Consider the following 21,062-nt stretch of genomic DNA (forward strand, 5'->3'; position numbering starts at 1 on the left):
TTCCAGTGGTAACCTATATGCACGTCCCTGATTCATATGTAGCAACATAGGTAGTAGATTAAATTTACAACAAAGGAAACCCAGAAAAGATTCAGTGGCTCCCAAAATTTAAGCAATTTTATTTTATATTCAAAGTAAAATAACTCGGTTACTTTGTACTTATTTAAAAAACGGTAAAGAGAAAATATGTTTCTTTTATCGGGCTACCAGCCCTTGAGCCCTGGAAATATTTGCACTTATTTAAGACTCATCCTGTATAAAATTAAGATATATATTATCGTATCGTCTGATATCGACATCGATCGGACATCGGACACATGAAAATCCGCCTTCACTCCACTTCTTATTGATTTAAAGTTGATTTTTGTCAATTGCTGTTGATGTAAGTGTGAGCAGTTCAGCACTTCCGCACCAACCTAACTATCATGCAATCTCCAAGCGACAGCGCAGTGAAAAGTTTGCGATTTTACAGGCAGTTGTTTTGCAATTGCATAAAGACGCTAGAAGCATCAGAGACAACTACAAAGTCACACGGACTCAATTTTTCATCATTTAATCGCTAAATAAAAACACTAAATCGCCACAATACACCAATACGAGAGTAAAACTCTAGTTTTTAATCATCTGCTGATAATGCTAACATGGTTAGCGAAACGCGCGTCCAGTGTAAAAGTAAGTGTTTTGGTGGATTTTGGTGATTTAGTGTTTTTATTTTGCTGTGTAACACCAAAGGTTGTGATCACCCTCAACTGTAATTTAATCGTTCATTGAAAGAATTGGGAAGATACGCAACCTAACGGGCGAATTCGTGACAAAGCTGGTTTGATTTCCCATTACGTCTGAAGTGCTGTACGGTGGAGACACCAATCGTTCCGCGGTCAATGCATAAAACACTTATTTTCATTAATTCAGCCCGCGAAGGCATATCGAAGACGGTGTGGAACTGAAAGCGACAGCGTTGCCATATTAAAAGGTGTAATATCTGTAATACGTTTGACGAAAATATCTTTAGATGAAAAATCCGCGTTTTTGTATTGAAAATTTATTCGTGTTAAATCTAGAATAAACAACAAAAATAAAAATTCTTTTATAGGTACCTACTGAGTATGTCGTATAATCGAAAAAAGTCGTTTAGTTGTCTTGGAAATTATAATTATGGACATTTACTATAATATTTTATATATGAAATAACAGCGATCTTTATTTCCAAGCCAACTCTTACGTCGTTCTTTGTTTAATCATATAATATTATATTAAATTGTTTAATGCTAGAAAATCTATAATATTAACGTATTATTAATGTACGTCAAAATCCGTAAATCTACTGATTAATCAGTAGTTCTGGCAACGCTGTCTCCGGCAACCAGTCACTCTGTCGACTGAAAGCAAAATTACGGTCTGCTACGGTACAGTATTCTTTATCCGCTGCGCTGTAAACGACTATCAGCGCGTAGCAGCGCACAGCTAAACTAAAATTTAGAATTCTCGGACAGGCTGACGGTAACGCCAGCTACATCTCGGACAGGTTTTGTATCACCAAATGGCCAATAAAGTTGCGCATCTTTTTTATTTCTTCCTTGATTTAATTGTAATTAATTAAATTAAAGTAGTGTTGCCTCAGCAGTTTATTTCCCTTGCAAAAGGGTGGTCCTTAAACTCTATAAAATATATAAATTGACAAAAAACAATATATTCTCCACTTGGACATATAATTGCTAGGTAATAATAAGTAATAATAGTATAATAATATACCAATATTTACCGTTGGAAGTGTGTGTTTCTTTTAGTATCTGCAACTCTACCGGTGAATCTGGATCAGTATTGCATTTTACTCTATTCAGAATAATATCTACCAACGCTTTACGGTTCATTGGAAATACTCCGATATGATCACCTGGCTTATAAACTACATTGGTGCTAAACTCCAACAGCAAAGTCGCCTTTGATGATTTTTCGTTGAGAAGATTCTGTTGTTTGACCAGTGTCGTCGAAATAACCTTTAAAAATATACATTTTTTAGAAATAGGACATAAATGAATGTGTCATTTCACAAATTACCTTTTTATTGTGACATTTGGCTAAGGCACTTGCTGTTTCGTCTTGTTTTGATTCAACAAACCTGACATTTTGTTGTGTTAACGACTCGCTTTGCAATGTGATTGTTGCTTCCAAAAAACTTTCGTCTTCGTCTAAACAGAATGCCTCGCAAGAAAGCTACAATAAAATTAAATATTTATAGCACATATTAATGATAATGATTATACAGGGTCGATGATATGTATGGAAACGGTAGGTTATTGGGTAGAATATACGAGGTACCGCAAAAACTTAAATACAAAAGTTATAGGGTATAAGCAATTTATTTTTTTTAGGTTAACGCAACAAAGCGATGCGAAACGTTGCGTTGCACAACTGATTCAGCGGCCCATACATTATCAAACAAGTTGCGCAACAAAGCGATGCGCAACGTTCCGTTGCACAACTGCATCACCCATGCACTTAGTAAAATTTTCATCAAACTTGTTATTAAAAGTTGTGCATTGTTTGAGAAACAATTATGTCCTCAATTGCAATTGCGTCAATTATTATCGTATATACCCTAGATGATGTCAATGATACCAAAGAACGAAAAAGAAAACAACGAATTTGAATGAAAGAACTAAAATATTGCACAACGAAGCGCAACACACACACATACACTACACAACGCGCTACGCACAAGCCTGTTGCACAAAAGAATTCAAACATCCTTGAAATTTATCAAACAATTGCGCAACGCATCAAACGTTACCATACATTGGCAACTCGATGCGTAACAGTCTGTGTTGCGCAATTTGTTTGATAATGTATGGGCCGCTTTAGACTTGGATCAAGGCAAATTTATAAAATTGCATTTATCTCATCAGGGAGGCCGAAATCGACAAAATACCAAGAGAGAACTTTTAGTCTTTATTAAACTGCTTACACTACTTCGCTAACAAGAGAAAAAAGTCAGTGGCGTACTTGCTTTTTTAGAAGAATATTCCAGTGATAACCCATACGCACGTCCCTGGTGAATATGTCGACACTTTATTAGCTTTAAAATATATCGCATTTATAGTAACTTTAACCCTCATAATTTTATTCGAAACACTAAAAGTACTTGGAAGGAAATTATAATAAATCGAAAAAATATTAAGATTTTAACACCCTGTAGCTACGAAACAAAGCAGAATCGGACCTATGTTGATATGAAAAATAAATCATATTTTTACGTGAAGAATCTCCCCACGAGAGATGGCGGCACATGTTTTTTGAAACACCCTGTATATTTATTCATATCTTAGAATTATGTAAAGTGATCTGAAAGGAAGCATGCAATAATATACAGGGTGTCCCATTAAAAAAATCATCCCGATGCACGCACAATTCTTTGAGCCATCCTAAAGAAGTTAAAAAACAATTTTTCCGCTTTTAGTGCACCCCCACAAGTTATAATGCCAAAACTAATGTAAAACTTGGAAAATTAGTTCGTTATAATAATGCTTTTATTTATTCACTATTCTAATAAAGAATATGCATTCCTTCGGAAACTCTCTATTTACTTATCTAGTAATGCTAAAACACTCTATTTGAAAGTCGATTAGATAAAATAGTTCATTGGCAAGCGATGTAAATATTTGTGATCAGGTAAAATTGTGATGTAAGAGGAGGCTTAGCTTGCGGCGGCAGGTCAGTAGCAGACGGACCGGCCGGCTGTTGTGTTTTGTCATAGAGCTGACATTTGGGGGTTTCGAGTCTTGTGACTATAAACGTTGCATGTACTGTAAGGCAACGGGTCGTTTGACCATGAGAAGAAAACCTCTTGTGACGTCTTGCCTTCGAGGTTGGTCTTGAGAGTTTGAGGTCTCCCTTGTCTTCTCGATTGACACGCTGCGGCGTTGGATTGGGATGCGAATCTGTTTAGCGGCAGATTTGCGTCCGGGGGAAGCCCCTATACTATTTCAGGTGACACTAGCTAGTTGTTGAAGATGATTAACCAATATATAACCGAATGATATTTGGATTAGATGGAAAATATGGAATGGGATATATTGAATAGAATATATCAGTGGCTAGGGGGCGGAGTACCCCCGGGTGAGTCTTACTATTTAACAATCAATTTTATGCAGATCAGTAAATGTTTGTTTTGTTATTTTCATGTACAATGAGAGAGTGCTTGCCAATGACCAACTAAATGGATATTTGAGGTGAATTTGCATTGTGAGACCCGGTTGAGTAAGCCCCAGATATAAGCGATTTTACACTAAAGTGTCCATTAACTAATGAAAGGCTCAAAGTTTTAGCTTCTATTGAAAAATGATAAGCCGATTCTGAGATTCTGCACAAAGGCAAATGATTATAATTAACATATTTTCAAACGCCTTTAATTTTTCCCTTAAAGTAAAGTCAACAACTCCGACTGTCAGGTATTCTCTTCGTTAGACATACTGTATATAAATAAATTCATAATTCATTTTTGTATATAAGTCTGGATTTCGTCCGAAGCTCACTGGTGCGGAATTTCAAAAAAATTCTATGGATACCCTAGACAAGAGTATACTTCTTGATAGGTGCAAGAACATATTTCTATCGGTGCATTTATCTTTCTAAAATTATTTATTAGCGCGTAGATTCAATAAGACAGATCTTATTAACATATTACCTTAAAAATATGCGGTGCCCACTTCATAAAGGCCTGTTCCTGTCCGCACATTTCATCTCCGGTAGCTAATTTCAACAGCCTCTCACCTCCCAGCTCCCCCAACAGATTGTCGACGTATTTGCCGAAGGCGCTAAAATTAGGGTAGGCGCTGGATCCCAAAGCAAAAACGGCAAACCTGTCGAGGAATGAAGGCGGTATTATTACAAAGATATAGCCCTATAACTTTAGATTTTTTCAACAATAAATTAGAGGTTGCAAGTTTTACCCACAAATTTGTTACGGGAAGTGCCCACGATCTTAGATGTTATGCTTTTTAGCAATTTGTGTACACTGTTTGAGTTTTCATAAAAAAGGGAAATTGGGAAATTTAGAGAATATTGAATACTGTACAGCTTTTGTATATAAAACATAGTTATTACGACGATAATATCCTAAGTTATTATATTAAAATATACTTATGACCACAATTATCGTAACAGTCCTCTAATACGAAACGGAGGCTCCGAGTAGATTGTGAGAATATGTAGGTTAATTGACAGAATTTTTTTTAAATTCTACAGAGTATTGCAGAAGAAGTTACCGAAGGAAAGTGTTTTGATATTTGATTTCTTCTGTCGTAGTCTCTTAAATATTCTTCAAAATAGTTTCAATTTTTGTAATTATTTTCTCTAGGTATCCGGTAAATATTGGAAGATAAAACGGTTAGTTAATTTTGGTTTGTTTTTTTCTCTAAGAATTTAAATTGGTGAAAAAATATATATTCGGTTGAAATTGGCACTTCTAAGAACACCTTTTCCCAAATAACGCCAGTTATGATTTCTATGACAAAAACACACCACAAGGCTATAAAAGTTTTATTTTTCTTAAATTTCAGAATAAAAAAGGGCATATTACCTACTCATCACAAAAATTCAATAACACGAGCTAGTAAACTAAGAATCATATTCAAAACAAACAAATGAAAAGTTATTCCTTTTAGATAGTCCTACACGTTCCTCCTGGATGTAACAATTGCATACAACACAGAGACGCATGACGAGGCATTTTTCTTTTCGTTTAATTCTGTAGAGTTCCTAACAACTCTAGTATTTTTTCCACTGGCGTTATTAGGTGCATATTATTTAAAAAGATCTGTTATTGATTGGGAATAAGTTTCCCCTGTTTTTATTAAAACTATTATACAGTAATGTTGGGAACCTCATTGCGAACTAACCAGAGGGTATCTTCATGTCACTAAACCGAATTTTAAATGTTATTAGATAGAAACAATCTTACATTGCAAACCGCACTTTTTACGTTATTTTTACCAGCAAAATAATGCAACAAACGTAGGCATATCTGTTGAGTGAAAAGAAAAGATTTATATCTGGTTGTTTTCTCTGATATGATTCTACAAAATTGTGATATACTGTAGTGATGGGCATTACGATACATTTTAGTGAATCGAATCACACGATTTAATTTCTCATATTGAATCTGCTCCTACGATTCGCTCATTTGAACGAACCACATGCACAATTTACGTTTCATAAAGAGAAGAATCGTAACTGGCACTACCGGCGATAATTTGACCGGACAATTATTTAAGGTACCAGAAAAAGAAATATACAGTTCTTTCATTTGTTTTTTAACATTTTATGACACTAGCGTAATCGGATTGATTAGTTTACAAATAATATTAAATTATCAATCCAATTCATATATTATACTATTTATTAATGACATCTTAATACCAATTTAATATTTTTAGATCCATATTTTAATTCCGATTTAATAATCATATAATAATAAATAAATGGTATACAATACCGCATGATCGAAAAAAAAATGGCATCCAGTTGACTTGCAAATGAACATCGATAACATTGCCCATATAATTTTACATATAAAATGACAGCGCTTTTCATTTTATAACCATCGCTGACGCCGTTTTTTTATCATATTGAGCAGAGGCCAACAATATTTATTTGGAGTTGCATAAAAACACCATTTCGTCTTTTAGTCCGACATTTAATGGTTTATAGTCGGTAATATTATTTTAACAAAAATATTAACGTAAAAGTTAAATACTTTACAGATACCGTACTAATACCGTAGTCTAAATAAGTGATACCGTAGTCTAAATAAGTGATACCGTAGTCTAAATAAGTTTTTTTTCTTGTAAATAACATTCATATCGTTTTTATTTTATGTCCATGATGTTTGTTTAGGGCTTTTGTTCAAGTCTAAATATTAGTGCCTGACTCTATGCCTATACATCACCGTCGCGCCGTAGAAACGAAACATCTTATTGTGATCCGATTCAATTCTCACGATTCTTTTTTACGGCTCATCGTTCAAATCTTGGATCCGTGCTGGCCAAGATTCAAGTGAACGTACCGTATTGTAAGCAATGAATCAATTTTCACGACTCTTTGAACAAACGATCGCATTGTGATCCGATTCAATTCTTACGATTCTTTTTTACGGCTTATCGCTCAAATCTTATGGATCCGTGCCGGTCACGATTCAATTGAACAAACCGTATTCGAAGCAGTGAATCGAATTACACGATTCATTTTTATTACTCGTTCAAATGAACGGCTCGTTCAATCTTTGTCCACCTCTAATATACTGATTTGTACAATTTTACTGGAATCGCCAAAAATGGAGGATGCCGTAATTAAGAACCTAGCATTAATTGGGTCACTGAGCTTATATCTATATTTTAATTTATTATACTCCTTGATACTTAAAGCTAATAAAGATTCTTTCGTTACATAACTGTTTATATAAATATTGTAGAGACACCAAAAAAAAAACTTAAGATGGCAGACACTTTCTCGCACAACGAATTTATGGACAGGACCGTAATTTTTTTTCGAACAAACTGTGGTGAAAAGCTTGAACTCTCTATTGCTCAATCTTTGGTCGAGTTTCGTCTAAAGTTATTGGTCTAACGAAGATACTAGAATATTCATTTTCGCGCCGGCATTAGATTTCAACAAACACTTACCGTGCAATTAGTTTAATTATAAAAAACATAAATAGTTTGGACTTGTACGTAGACGTGCGTAATTAGGACAACCATTTTCTAAGAAAAAACCTCATGGGATCTGTAATTATTTTTACTTTTAATTTGACAAATTCAAGCACATTTTATATTCATGCATAATAGGTGAGTTAGTAAGTTTGTACTGAATGCACGGTAAGGACTGAGATTCGGCTGTAATAAATAACTTATAAACTGCCATGGGCGCTGCCAGAAATACTTTCATGGAGATGTGTCTCATTGGAAATACGTAGTCCATCACAGTGACTATCGAAATCTTGATAACTAAAAATTATGATTCGTGCTTTATCAAAAAGAAAGTTACAGGAGGGAAGTGCTGTAAGTTGCTTCAAGAAAAGGATTGTACGGCTGTACCGGCATCGGCGAAATTACAAGGCCATCCTGCTGTGACGTAAAAATTTCGTGACGTCATAAACTAGAGGCGTAACTCTAGTTAGCAGTGTTGATAATTACCAGATAAAAGATCAAATTGTGGATCTTTTCTCACTCAGCTATTATATTTCGAAGTTTTAAAATGTTTTTATCCGAGTTTTTAAAAATATTATAGTAAGTATATAAAAATAGATTTAATAGTATACGGAAAAAATCATACCAGTCAATAAATGTTTGCCTCTCACTTTTTATCAATCAAATTTAATAAAGGGATACTTTAAGATGACAATAGTGAAAAAAGTTATAAATCTGTAAAAAGAGCTTAAAAAGCTGTTTAAACTATAAAGTGATTATAACTGTGTGCAATTATACAATTTAAAAGGTATAATGCCTCACAGGTGTTTCGTGCCGCGCTGTAAATTACGGCCTAACCTCAAAAACCACGTTTTTTGCTTTTCTAATGATAAAGATTTTTAGAAAAAGTGGCTCCAGGCTATTCATCGTGATGAATTTGTGGTGACAAAATAGAGCAAGGTGTCTGATCGGCACTTTGATAAGGAAAGTGTACTTTGGTAAGATTTATGTACATGTACTGATGAAAAATCCGTTTTTTGTTTATTAAATATGGAGGACATTTATATAGGGAGGCCAAAATATTACACTCCAGGTAAATGATCTAAAAACTCCATTTTCTTTAAACAACATACAACATTTGAACGATTTACTACTTTTAGGAGATACTGAAGATGAAAATTAGGTTGAATATACTTGATAATACTGAACACATTATTGAGTCTTGCTTGTTATTTACTAAATTCTTTAAAATGTAATGAAAATAATAAATTTCTAACTTTTATTTGTGATCAATTAAAGTTATTAACTTGAGTTGAGTAAAAAGTTGAGCTTGAAGTATTAAAATATTGTTTTAATGAGTTAAATATGAGGTATGTTTTACTAGAGAAGTTTCAAACTGATCCTCTTGAAAGTAGGTTTGAAAAATATAGACAGAAATACCACGCGATACAAGTACCATCGAATCAGATTGGTTTAATATCGACATTACTATTTCTGAACAAGATATCGAAAGTGTGAAGGAAAAAATGCCTGTTGTTATTTAGTGCTTATTAAGGAGGATGTTGCTGTTATATTGTCTTAAAGAACATTAAATGCGATACATGTAAGAATAATTTAACATTTTCAGACAACATTGATATTGAACAAAATTCAATTATAAAAATACCTTACTAGAGGCAGTCTTAGGTTTCCAAAAGACGAAATAACTAATATAGTTTTATTTGAATAAATATTTAACAAAGTTTTGCAAAGTCATGAGGAGTTTTTCAGAATTCACAATAAAAACTATTTTATTAAATTAATTGATTAATAATAATAATAATAGCTCCCGTATATAGCGTTTAACGCCTTGGGAGTAGCAAGGTACAGCTTGCCATGCTAGAGTCGTTCGGTATACAAGGAAGGTAATGTGGCTAGCGCTACGCTTCAACCGCCTATTATTAACTCAGGATTGTGAATCCCAAGTACTCATTTAAGGCTGAGTCGACCTAGGTACCCAAACTATTTTTATTTTAATAAAAATAGTCGGCTGATAAATGCCGAGTGTAGGATTCGAACCCACACCTTGAGATTGGTAGACGAGAGCCTGTACCTCTACGCCACCGGGCACGTCTGAAAAACTACTGTGGTAAATTATAGACTTGGAAATGGAAATAAAAGAAAGTTAAACACTCTTACAGCATAAATAAATACAATAACGATGGATAATGCGAGATGGGATATCAGTCTGATTTTTTTTATTTTATATATGTTTAATTATTTATTAAAAATTCGGTGCAATAAAGTTTAAAGCCATTATATACGTATTATATAGAGAGTATCAAATGCAATCAAAGTTTAGGCCTCCAGTTGATGACGTCACGAATAAGCTGTCCGGCTTCCGGCTGTACTCGATGTGGCAGGGACACGGCAGATAAAAAGGAGAAACAATTTCCAACATAGCCCGTTAATAGTGATAACTAAAGGCGAAACACTGGTTTTCAGTTATCACTTTCAGTATCCTACGTTGGTAATTATATCTAAAGCAATAAGGTTGCTGCAATATTATTTATTTTGATTTGTTACCTGACATTACTTAACGGTCCAAACGTATCTTCTAGAAGTGGTTCGCTAATGGAAGATGAACCACCACGTAGGGAGTCTAGACGATCTAACCGTCGTTTCACTGAACCAAGTTCACTTTGACTATTCGCTTTAATAAAGGACTTTGACGTAGCCATGCTATTAAATCACATTAGTTAGCAACATGCAATATTAGTAAAAACAATAATATTTTTTATACATGGGTAATACTAAACCAATAATATTTAGTTACAGTTACTGAAATAAACAGGTGAAATAAATTTGACGGTAAGAAATGTTTATATGTACATATTTATAAAAAAAATGGAAAATGTTCAACATGTTCGAAATAATGATGCCACAATACATGACAATTTTCATACACAATTTTTTTCTGATTTAAATATTACTGTATTTCTTAAAAGTAAGATACTACTGACATACCGGCTGCTTCTCGAAAGTAGCTCACCCCCATAACTTTTTTATTTTTTTAGATAAAAAACGAGATTTGGTCTGTTAGTATATGATATTTATGTCAATTTTTTCGTTAATTTATTAGGATTGATTGACGTATTTAATTGTTTTTAGTCACTGCCTGTTTCATCGGAAATTACTACAACTCAATAGAATGAATACCACATCCCAACTTTTGACATTTTCGCTGACAAAATCGTATTTTAAATCTTAGTGTCGTGGCTGTGTAAACGGTTAAAAAACACTAATTTTTAATAAAGGAGCCTTGTAAAAATAGATTTGCATAATTCTCTATCTAATGTTTTTCTTGTCCTGGCCGGTTAAAAGATGTCTAAATCGTATTTTTAATCATATCTCATTTTTTTCAAATGGAACAAGAGTAGCTCATTAGCATATTTTGAAAAAGCATTTTTTTACGAGTAATTTGGTACCACACACTTGGTATTTCGAGTGCAATTGTGCTTATGAACCGCATGTTACAATTTCAAATAAACTATTTGCGAAAATGTGAAAAGTTGACATATGATATATAATTTTATTCTGAGTGATAAAATACTGAGGGTGCCATTTAAAAATCAAAAGTTGTAGTCATTTCCGTTGAAACAGGAAGTGACCAAAAACAATTGAATACGTCAATCAATCCTAATTTATGTAACATACTAACATACCAAATCTCGTTTTTTTTACCTGAAAAAATTAAAAAATTATAGGGGTGAGCCACTTTTGAGACGCACCCGGTATATTATATTACTGATTTGTTGCACTTTAACTGACTTTGTTAGTGGCAATCACCTTACATAAATAAAACTTTTAAATATTATTAACGTAACAATGATTTTTCACTCTTTTTTTTTCGACAATTGAGGAAATGAACCCATTTTTTACATAAATATAACAATCTGACTTAACATCTTTTACAATTACAATGCAATATTTCTTTGAGTGTGGTGGACAAGGTGATTCAGTAATGAAACTAAGACAATTTCGGATTTCCATTGTCTTTCTATATTTTACTTACACAACTTTTCGGAAAATATTGTGAGAAGTGCCTGATAATATTGTGAGAATCATCAGAACGCTTTGTTTGATATCTATAACACAACTCGAGTAAAAGAAGGGAATCGCCTAATACGAGACGCACCAACACCAGGAAGCATTATAGAGAGGAAGATAACCTTAGCTAGTGTTGCACAAGACAAGAATTCTTGTCTTGAAAATCAATTTCTTATCTTGTTTTGAAATTCAAGACAAGAAATTGTCAATTGAAATCCAAAGTCTTGTCTTGCAGATTTCTTGAATGGCAAAGTCTTGTCTTGTCTTGCAAGATTCTTGAAATTTCTTGTCTTGAAAAATTTTACATTCTTTATTACAGTTTTTTTATAATACCATTATACCAATATAATTTTGTGTATAATACCAATTACCAATATACGGTTTGTTGCTTCGACTTTATTTTATTTCATTCTCAACTCGTAAACACTGGCTATGATAGAAAAAAATGAACACTGTGGTCAATATTAATGCCGGATTTATACAACATTTGCATAAGTCGTAATCATAATCACAGTCTTAATTATCGAATGTAATACCACAAGATGGTGTTTCGGGATTACCGAATAATACTTTTACCTGACACGAAATGCGTTACCCGACTCGTAAATACGACTCTGAAGGAGGGGTAGTGTTGCCGGTATCGCGTTGAGTGTCAGGTGATGTCAACAGGTTTATAAGAAGTGGATAGTTTAACTTTTATGATTATGACTATGTTTGTGATTACGATTATGTAAATGTTGTATAAACCCGGCATAAGTTGCGCATAGACCTAATTATCATTTAAAAAAATGTATCATTTCTAACTTTCAAGAAATCTTGAATTCAAGAAATCTTGCAAGACTCTTGAAATTTATTGCATATTAAAGTCTTGTCTTGAATTTCTTGCAAGAGTCTTGGTCTTGCAAGACTTTTTCAAGACTCTTGTGCAACACTAGCCTTAGCCCCTTCTTATTCAACCTTTTAATGGGTATCATCATAGAAAAGGTGATCTCTATGAATAAAGGTTATCAAATGGGTCACAACAGAGTTAGCATGATGTGCTACGCTGATGATGCAGCCATTATCGCGGAGACTGAGGAATTCTACCAAGTCAGCCGAGAATTAAACATGATTATCTCAGCAGAAAAAAAAACTTAATGCTTAACTTTCTTCAAAGACTCGGTAAGATGCAAATTGATAGTTGAAAACAAAATTATTGGGCAAATATCCCAGTATCTAGAATTAAAATAAATAAATAAAAATATGCCTTTATTGTCAAAATTTTTTTCAATTTGTAGACAAAGGTAAAGTAACAAACAAAGTAAAAAAACAAAGTTCATAAACAAACAAACAAAAGATAATACAAAACATTATACAAATAATATTGTCAGTCTTATTCTTTAAAATAAACATTTATAAATGTTTACAATGTCAAAGAACAAAGAAATAAAGATAATATTCAAAAATATTTAGTTAGTTTATAGTAAAATAGCAATGGCCTCTAAATAAATTTATTTCGATGTCATTAGTAAATATAGCAATAGCAAACATTAGACCAGTGTTTACAAGATCAAATTCGGTTTTCAAAATATAATTCATTTACGACGTAGAAAGCCTTGTCTAGTAAATAAGAGTTCAGTGCTTTGCAAAATGAAAAAAATGATATGGATTTGATTTCAAATGGCAGGTGATTGTGCATTTTTTTTCGAGTTGTATAATATTGAACTTCTTTTTAACTAACTCTGAGCGTGGGGTAGGTAGAGAAAGATCTTGCTCCGCGTTCCTGGAGTGAATAAGTGAGATGGCCTTTCTGAGAAGCTGATACATGTTTACGTATTAGGCAAACTGGTTCAAATATAAATAAGGAAGGAAGAGTCAATATTTTTAATTCTTTAAAAAGTCCCGGCAATGAGTTCTGCTGTTTAGTCCCAGTGGATATCGAACAGCTCTCTTCTGGAGCTTGAAAATGTGGTCAAATCTGAGTCGCACAACACGTACCCCAGAATGGAAGGGCATACCTGAGGTGCAACTCAAAAAGTGCATAATAAACAGTTCTAGCCACTGACAAGTTAAGCTCCTTAGAAACAGACCTTAATGCAAAACAAGCAGAGCTCAATTTTTTCGACAAAGCTTCGATATGTATGTCCCATTTCAGAGAATTGTCCACAACAGGCCCTAAGAATTTTACAGATTTTACGACGTCAATGGTGGTGTTGTCAAGTACAAAAGGCTAAGGTACAATTAGGATATGTCGTACTGCCACGATCCAGAGAAGCATTTGAAAAGCCAAAAAACAGAGCATCGGCCATGTCAGGATGCCTGAGGCAAATAATATGGACAAACCTCTTCATGCGGAAACATCTGCATCAGACCAGTAATGACATATGGCATAGAAATCTAAGAGAAAACAACCAAAACCAAAAACATGTTAAGAATTGCTGAAATGAAGAACCTATAAGAACCATAATGGGGAAGATTAGAAGAGACATAATTAAAAACACAGATATCAGACAACAATGTGGAATACAGGACGAAATAAGATGGGGTAGACAAAGAAAAAGGCAATGATTCGCACACGTAAAACGCAAGGATGAAAATAGGCTACCACCCCCAGGCTCTGAAAGGGAAAGCGGTGGGTAAGAAACACTGGAAGCCTGGAAGACCTCTAAAAAAATGGAAAGACGGTTGGTAGTCTACCTCTCAAGAACTCATACAAAGATATCCTTAAAACTAACAGATTAAGAGATCTAAAATAAGTAGAAGAAGAGGAAGAATAAGAAGAACACGGCCGTTATCAAGTATGAAACTTAGTTCACAATTGATAACGGTCAGTAATATTTCTGACCAAAACGTTGTGTAAGTAAAATATATAAAGACAATGGTCCAAAATCCTTTTAGATTTTTAACTTAAGATAGCCGCGTATATTGATGAAACGTGCAATAATAATTACCTCAGCCTTTCCGGATCTCCGTTGGTTACTCCGTTCTCACTTATCTTTAGAGTATACAAGTTGTTGGCAAATTCCTGAAACATAAAATAAATATAATAAAAAGTATTTGACTAAAGGACTTGTGACAAGGTCATTGGTGATAACATGTGGTTGTATAGGCCATCGCGTGTCACAGAATCCCGCCTTCTATTCTACTGTCCTATTTTCTGTATGGGAATTCTTTGAAAATTAAAATTCTAAATTAAGAATTTAAAATTAATCACTATATTGATATAGCAAAAGATTAACAACAACAAACAAAAATCATCAATCAAAGAGGAGTCTGAATCTTTAAAGCTACTATAATGCTGATGGGTGCTATTCAGCTAAATAATTACACGGCGCGGCACGAACTCTCCAAGGAAAATGGTTTGGTTTGGAATGAATATTTTGAAATAATCTAGGTACATATGTTTATTTAGACTCGAGGGGCAAACCGCTGGTGGTATTTATTGTACAAGCACTTGGTAATACTGGTATTTTTTTGGTACTTATTATTAGTATTTTTGGTACTAATTTGGTATTTTTGGTACTAATTTGGTATTATTCGGTAATAAACTGGTATTATTTGGAAATAAACTGGTTTTATTTGGTATTAAACAGGTATTTTGTTGGACATCTGGGAACGCTGGATTAGACGCACGGGGCCACGACGACCGGGAACCTGATTGCATCATTTCTAGACGGTGCATCTAAAGCTAATACTGAAAAATACCTATATTTCTAGCCCCAAGTAAATCTAAAGCTAATACTGAAAATATCTGCAATCTGGGGGCAAGCTTTTGACAAACTTTTAGTTCTGGAAGTCTTCCAGAAGATACCACTCTACATGTTTTGGAAACTGATTATACCCAAGAAAATAATATAGTTTCTAAAATACTAAAGCAATGGTTAAAGTCAAAAATTGGTGATGAAATCTGGAGCACTCTAAACCGCAATAGTTCGTTTAATAACATTATTTTAGCACATCAATTTTACTCCAAATTCTACCAAAACTTGAAAATTCTCGATTGACTGACTTTATGCAAAATAAATAAATAAAATAAATAAATAAATAATGTCTTTATTTTTTACTGGCGAAATTCAGCAGGAGCTGTTAAGTTAACCGAGCATATAATAAAAGTAAATAATATACATTCTTAAAAAATAACATTCAAAGAAAAAAGAATTAGTAAGAAAATGGAAAATTAAATAATATACTTTAGATAAAGAAAATAAGTTAAAGCAAAAAACAGTAAAAATGAAAATTGGTCCGTAAAGGATACAAAATTAATAAATCAAATTATTGTAAATTTCTATATCCGCTCAACATATAAGTTTTTACCTTGTTTTGAAAAGTGAACGTTCTTTAAACTCATGAGTGAGGATTCAAGTTGGAATTGTACATCTTGGATGCCAGGTAGGAGAAAGAACGCTGATATAGAGCCGTGCGATGTTTGGGAATTTCCATATTATTAGACTGCCTTATAGCATAGTTAGAGTATCGAAATTTAAGTTTATTAGTTAAATACTCAGGAAAACCATTCCGCAAAATTCTGTGTAAAAAACATGCAAAATGTAACTTTTGTCTCTCTTCAATATTTAGCCAATTCAACATATCTAGTTTATATGTAACATGGTCCCTCGATCTTAATCCGTATATTAAGCGAATACAATTCTGTACTTTCAGTAACTGTCTCTTAGATTTTTGATCGAGACAAGGCCAGTCTGAAAACAAAATTACAATAATTGGACTGTGATAATACAAGAGCCTCACATAATTTGTTTTTTAATTTATAGTTTAGAAAATCTTTTGTTTTTGTATAGGTTTCCTAAGGAGATGAATGATGCCCTGACCACTTTACTCACTTGAGATATAAACCTCAACTGTGAGTCAAATATAAGTCCTAAATATTTTGATTCCTTTGCTACGGAGATACTGAATCAGACATTTATTTCTGTTACGGGGCTGCCTGTGTCATTATTTGGTCCGAAGTAAATGATTACTGACTTTGTCGGATTTAGTTTTAACCCGTTCTTGCTGGAATAAGTGTATATTTTTTTCAACACTGTTCAACTTTGTTCTGGGCTTCGTATGCTTCTGATTTTCTAAAACTTAAATGTAATTGGGTATCGTCGGCATATCTATGCATTTTGCAGTGGTTATCGTCCACTGCCATGTCCATGGTGTATATAATAAAAAGTAACGGACCGAGAATGGATCCCTGAGGAACGCCCTTAGTAGTAAATTTTGCCTCCGATTGATTACCATTAATCGAAACAAACTGGGACCTATCAACTAGATAGCTGTGAAAGAAATTAACAGCAGCCACAGAGAACCCGTAATACTTAAGTTTAGCACAAAGCAACATGTGGTCCAACGTGTCAAATGCCTTACTATAATTCAGCATTATCAAAGCAGAAGTTCGACCTTCATCAGCTAAAATAATGGCGTCAAGCACACTTAATAACACAGAAGCTGCGCTATATCCCTTTCGAAAGCCTGACTGAGTGGGCGGTATAAGGTTCGAATCGTTCAGATAACTAACAAGTTGTATGTATATCGTCTTTTCAAATATCTTTGACAAGGTAGGTAAAAGGCTTATGGGTCTTAAATCTGAAAAACCACTGCATTATTTATTTTAGGAATAGGCGTTACAGTAGCTACCTTCCATTGAGTCGGATAAACTCGGGAAGTTATACTAAGACCATTAAATATATGGGCCAGAAAAGGAATAATCACTGGAGAGCATAACTTAATCATTTGTAGGGATAACCCATCAAAGACACAAGAATTTGATTTTAAATTAGATATAGCATTCAACACATCAACTTCCAGTATAGTTCTAAATTGAAAAACATGATTCGAGCCCCGGCCATTTTCGTATTTTTTTACTATGTCAGAATCGACAGTCAGTGCTAGCTTATTAATGGAGTCCAGAAAGAAGTTATTAATAGAATTTGGATTACATAGATGCTTGGGAAGAGTTCTGTTGGTTTTAGCCTTACGGTAAATATTCATACCGTTCAGACTTTTCCACAGAACTCTTCTATCAGTCGACTTACAAATATACTCCAGGTACGACCTTTTCTCATTTCGAACGGCTTGGGTGAAAATATTTCTCATATTTTTATAAGCGGCCCAGTCACATTCCTTTCTTGTTTTTTTGTACTTAGACATCAGTTTTTTTTATTACGTTCTTTCTTCATAATCCTTAAGACATCAGTAAACCATGAAGCCTTTTGCTTGGTAATCCGTACAGTGCACAGCGGCGCATGGCGGTCAAACAATTGTCTTACTTTATCAGTAAGCAGCATTACTTTATTTTCCACATTCGGTTCCTCAAGAACATCATACCAATAAGGGTTTATAAGATCCGCGTGGAACATTTCAGTATCAAAATATTTAAAGTTCCTGTATTTAATAATTTTAGGCGCTTCTCGAGGAGCAATACAATTCAAAGTGCAGAAAGTGAGCTGATGATCGGTCTCTTCATGCATATCATGATGTAATACCTTTCCAACAATTAATCTGTCATTAGATGTAATAATATAATCAATAAGACTATTCTGATTATTTACAATTCGTGTGGGTTCTGCGGTTAATTGTTTAAGTGAGAAAGATGTGAGAAAATCGTTAATCGAAATTGTAGCATTATTATAGTTTAAAAGATTCACATATCGCCCAAAATAAAAATTTCATCGGACATAGGAATAATTGTTGCCAATGCAGTCTCAATATGCTGCAATGAGTCAACTAAATTACTTCTAGGTGGCCTGTAAAATACACCTAAACTCTATCTCTAATATTATTATTTATTACTAACCAACTGTTCAATGCTTTCTGAATTCTCAATATCTATTGTTCTGCTCACTATATTATTCTTAATATAAATACCAACTCCACCCCCTCGAGTTTCTTGATCATTTCTAAAAAAAATTGTATCCTGTCTATTTCTATGCTATTACCAGAAATTCTCTCTGAAAGCCAGGTCTCCGAAACTCCCAATATGTCCAACTCCAACCTATGAACAGAATCACTCACGCTATCTAGACTAGGCAACAGTGAGCGAATATTTACATGACCCAAATTTAAGATTCTTTTGTTGAAATATTTGCAGTAGCCATTGTGAATAATAAAAAATAACAACAAAAATAAAGTAGTGTAATGAAAAACAAATATAGAAAACAAATATAGAAAACGTAAACAACTAAAAATAAAAAATATGTATACATACATATGCAAGCCCAACCGATTACAAATTTTCCAAAGAATTACACAGATCGTTCAACATGGTCTCATTTTTTATAACAATGACTTCATCATCGTCTCTTCTTCGCACCATCACTTTACAATTGCGATGCCATACATATTTATATCCACGAGTTTTAAGTTCTTTTGCCTTTTTGAATAGATGATATATTTCCCTAGTTAATTCCTCGTCGATGAAAATGGGTTGGTCGGATTCGCCCAAGCCAAGTTTTCTGTGTGAGATTCTTCCTCGCTCTGCACGTGCTTTTAAAATGTTATTCTTCAAATCCGCATTCACCAGGGTGACACTAACCTTAGGACCATTTGGAGTATCATAAAGCCTAACACTTTCGAGATTTTCTTCTTTCACTGGCACACTTAATGAAGTGAAAGTTTTATTAATTCCACGCAGATTTCTTATCTTTTACGTTACCAGATGGTGACCAGAAAATGGATAAATTGTTTTAATATTATTTGCGTACTGTTTACTAAGAGCATTTTCCAGTTTCAGCACTTTAGCCTTCAACACTTGATTGTCTTTTGAAATTTCTGAGAACATTTCGGATATAATCTGATTACGGTTTCTTTCTTCCTCGTATTTTTCGTTTAAGAAATCCATCGATGTTTTAATTTCCCTCAGCTCAGTGCGCAGCTCGCCGATAAGCTTGAAGTCGCTTATCGGCGAGCTGCGCTCATAAATATCTCTACCGTTCACCGGATTCATAAATATCTCCACCGTTCCCGCTGCTTCCACTCCGAGTCAGACGTTGCGATTCTTGATAAATAGAGCTTCTTCGGCTTAGGTAATTCTCACATGTCCAAGGGGTTGAATTAGTTTGCATCAGTCTCGCGTCTAGTTCTGATACTCCCCCGCAGCCCAAGTGAAAGTAACATTCACAGCGACCGCATTGTAATTTAATCTTTTTGCCAATACTCTTTAGACATTTCTTACATATTTTATTAACCATTTTCAATAGTTCGTATATTATTACTTTAAACTTCCAGAAAAATAATTAACAACGGCAACGTTGCAGATATCTTCACTGATCAACCGTACTATCAAAGGTTCAAAGTTCAATACAGGTGGACCATATATTAGTTTTTCGTGAATATTGCATGCTAGTGAATTAAATGTGTTTCAAAAAAACTCACCTACATACGGGTGTGGTTTCTGCCAGTTACCTCGACAAAATTTCAACAATTTAAATCACGGATAAGGCTACGAAACTTCAAATTTTCAGGAGATAAACAAAATAACCAACTAAACACCAATGCCACAACGTTGCCATCCCCTGCTTTAATAACCTGCTTTTGTAAAAAGCAAGTAACTTTACAAATAAAATATCCTTTTACAAGAACCACAAAAACAAGAGTTACAAAGGCACGCTGGGTAAGCTCAAATTTTCAAACACACTTGATAAAGCATTTTGATATAACAAATAAATTATTTATACCAAAAATTAGTAATAACCGCAGTGTTAAATCCGAGGTTAAATCAGAGGTAAGCAATAATTCTTCAAATACCTCTGAGGCACAACCAAAAATAACTTCATTTCTAAAAAAGCCTTCTACCGAGCCTTCTACGGAAAATACCGAGGAAATTACAGAGGCATCCAAACCCTCATGTGGCAAAATTGTACCCCCTAATCTAATATGTGAAGCCCCCTGTAACCAAAGAAATCCTAATGTAAAAATACTAGACTGCGTAATTATCCCCCCAACTAAACGAGCCTCGGAACTACCCTTATCAGCAGCCACTTTAGCCAATACCATCCACAAGTAATAATAATTATCTCCCCGATGTTACCCCTTTACTACCATTATCAGCTGCCGCTTCAATCTACCGTCAACAAGCAATAATTCAATTTGGAAGTCTACAAAATACAGCCGCTCGCAAAGGAATAAAAGAAAAATTGAAAAGTTTCAGTATAATCAACCTCTTATAACCAACTTTATTTCGCTGATTAACTTCTACTCTCAAGGAAAATGGAGAAATATCGAAAGCTCTTAAGGAACAATGATGGTTTGTCTAAATGAACCCGAGAATGAACCTGATGAAAATAACCCAGAATCGAGTCCAAAATCAATGCC

At 33.9% G+C, this 21,062-nt stretch overlaps 1 protein-coding gene across 1 annotated transcript in view; it reads right to left on the reverse strand.

Annotated features, from left to right (window-relative positions):
• The window catches only part of LOC115884119 (nitric oxide synthase, salivary gland), a gene marked incomplete at its 5' end in the record, with an annotated part of 75,435 nt that overhangs the window by 21,728 nt on the left and 32,645 nt on the right, over window positions 1–21,062 (reverse strand). Inside the window, 5 exons of the mRNA XM_030902612.1 lie at window positions 1,763–1,997; window positions 2,059–2,214; window positions 4,685–4,859; window positions 10,248–10,403; window positions 14,702–14,775. Of these exons, the coding sequence (XP_030758472.1) occupies window positions 1,763–1,997; window positions 2,059–2,214; window positions 4,685–4,859; window positions 10,248–10,403; window positions 14,702–14,775 (796 nt within the window). The remainder of the gene's footprint in view (window positions 1–1,762; window positions 1,998–2,058; window positions 2,215–4,684; window positions 4,860–10,247; window positions 10,404–14,701; window positions 14,776–21,062) is intronic.

This window comes from Sitophilus oryzae, unplaced genomic scaffold, assembly GCF_002938485.1.
Source record: "Sitophilus oryzae breed Bouriz unplaced genomic scaffold, Soryzae_2.0 scaffold_2015_pilon_pilon, whole genome shotgun sequence".
NCBI lineage: Eukaryota > Metazoa > Arthropoda > Insecta > Coleoptera > Curculionidae > Sitophilus > Sitophilus oryzae.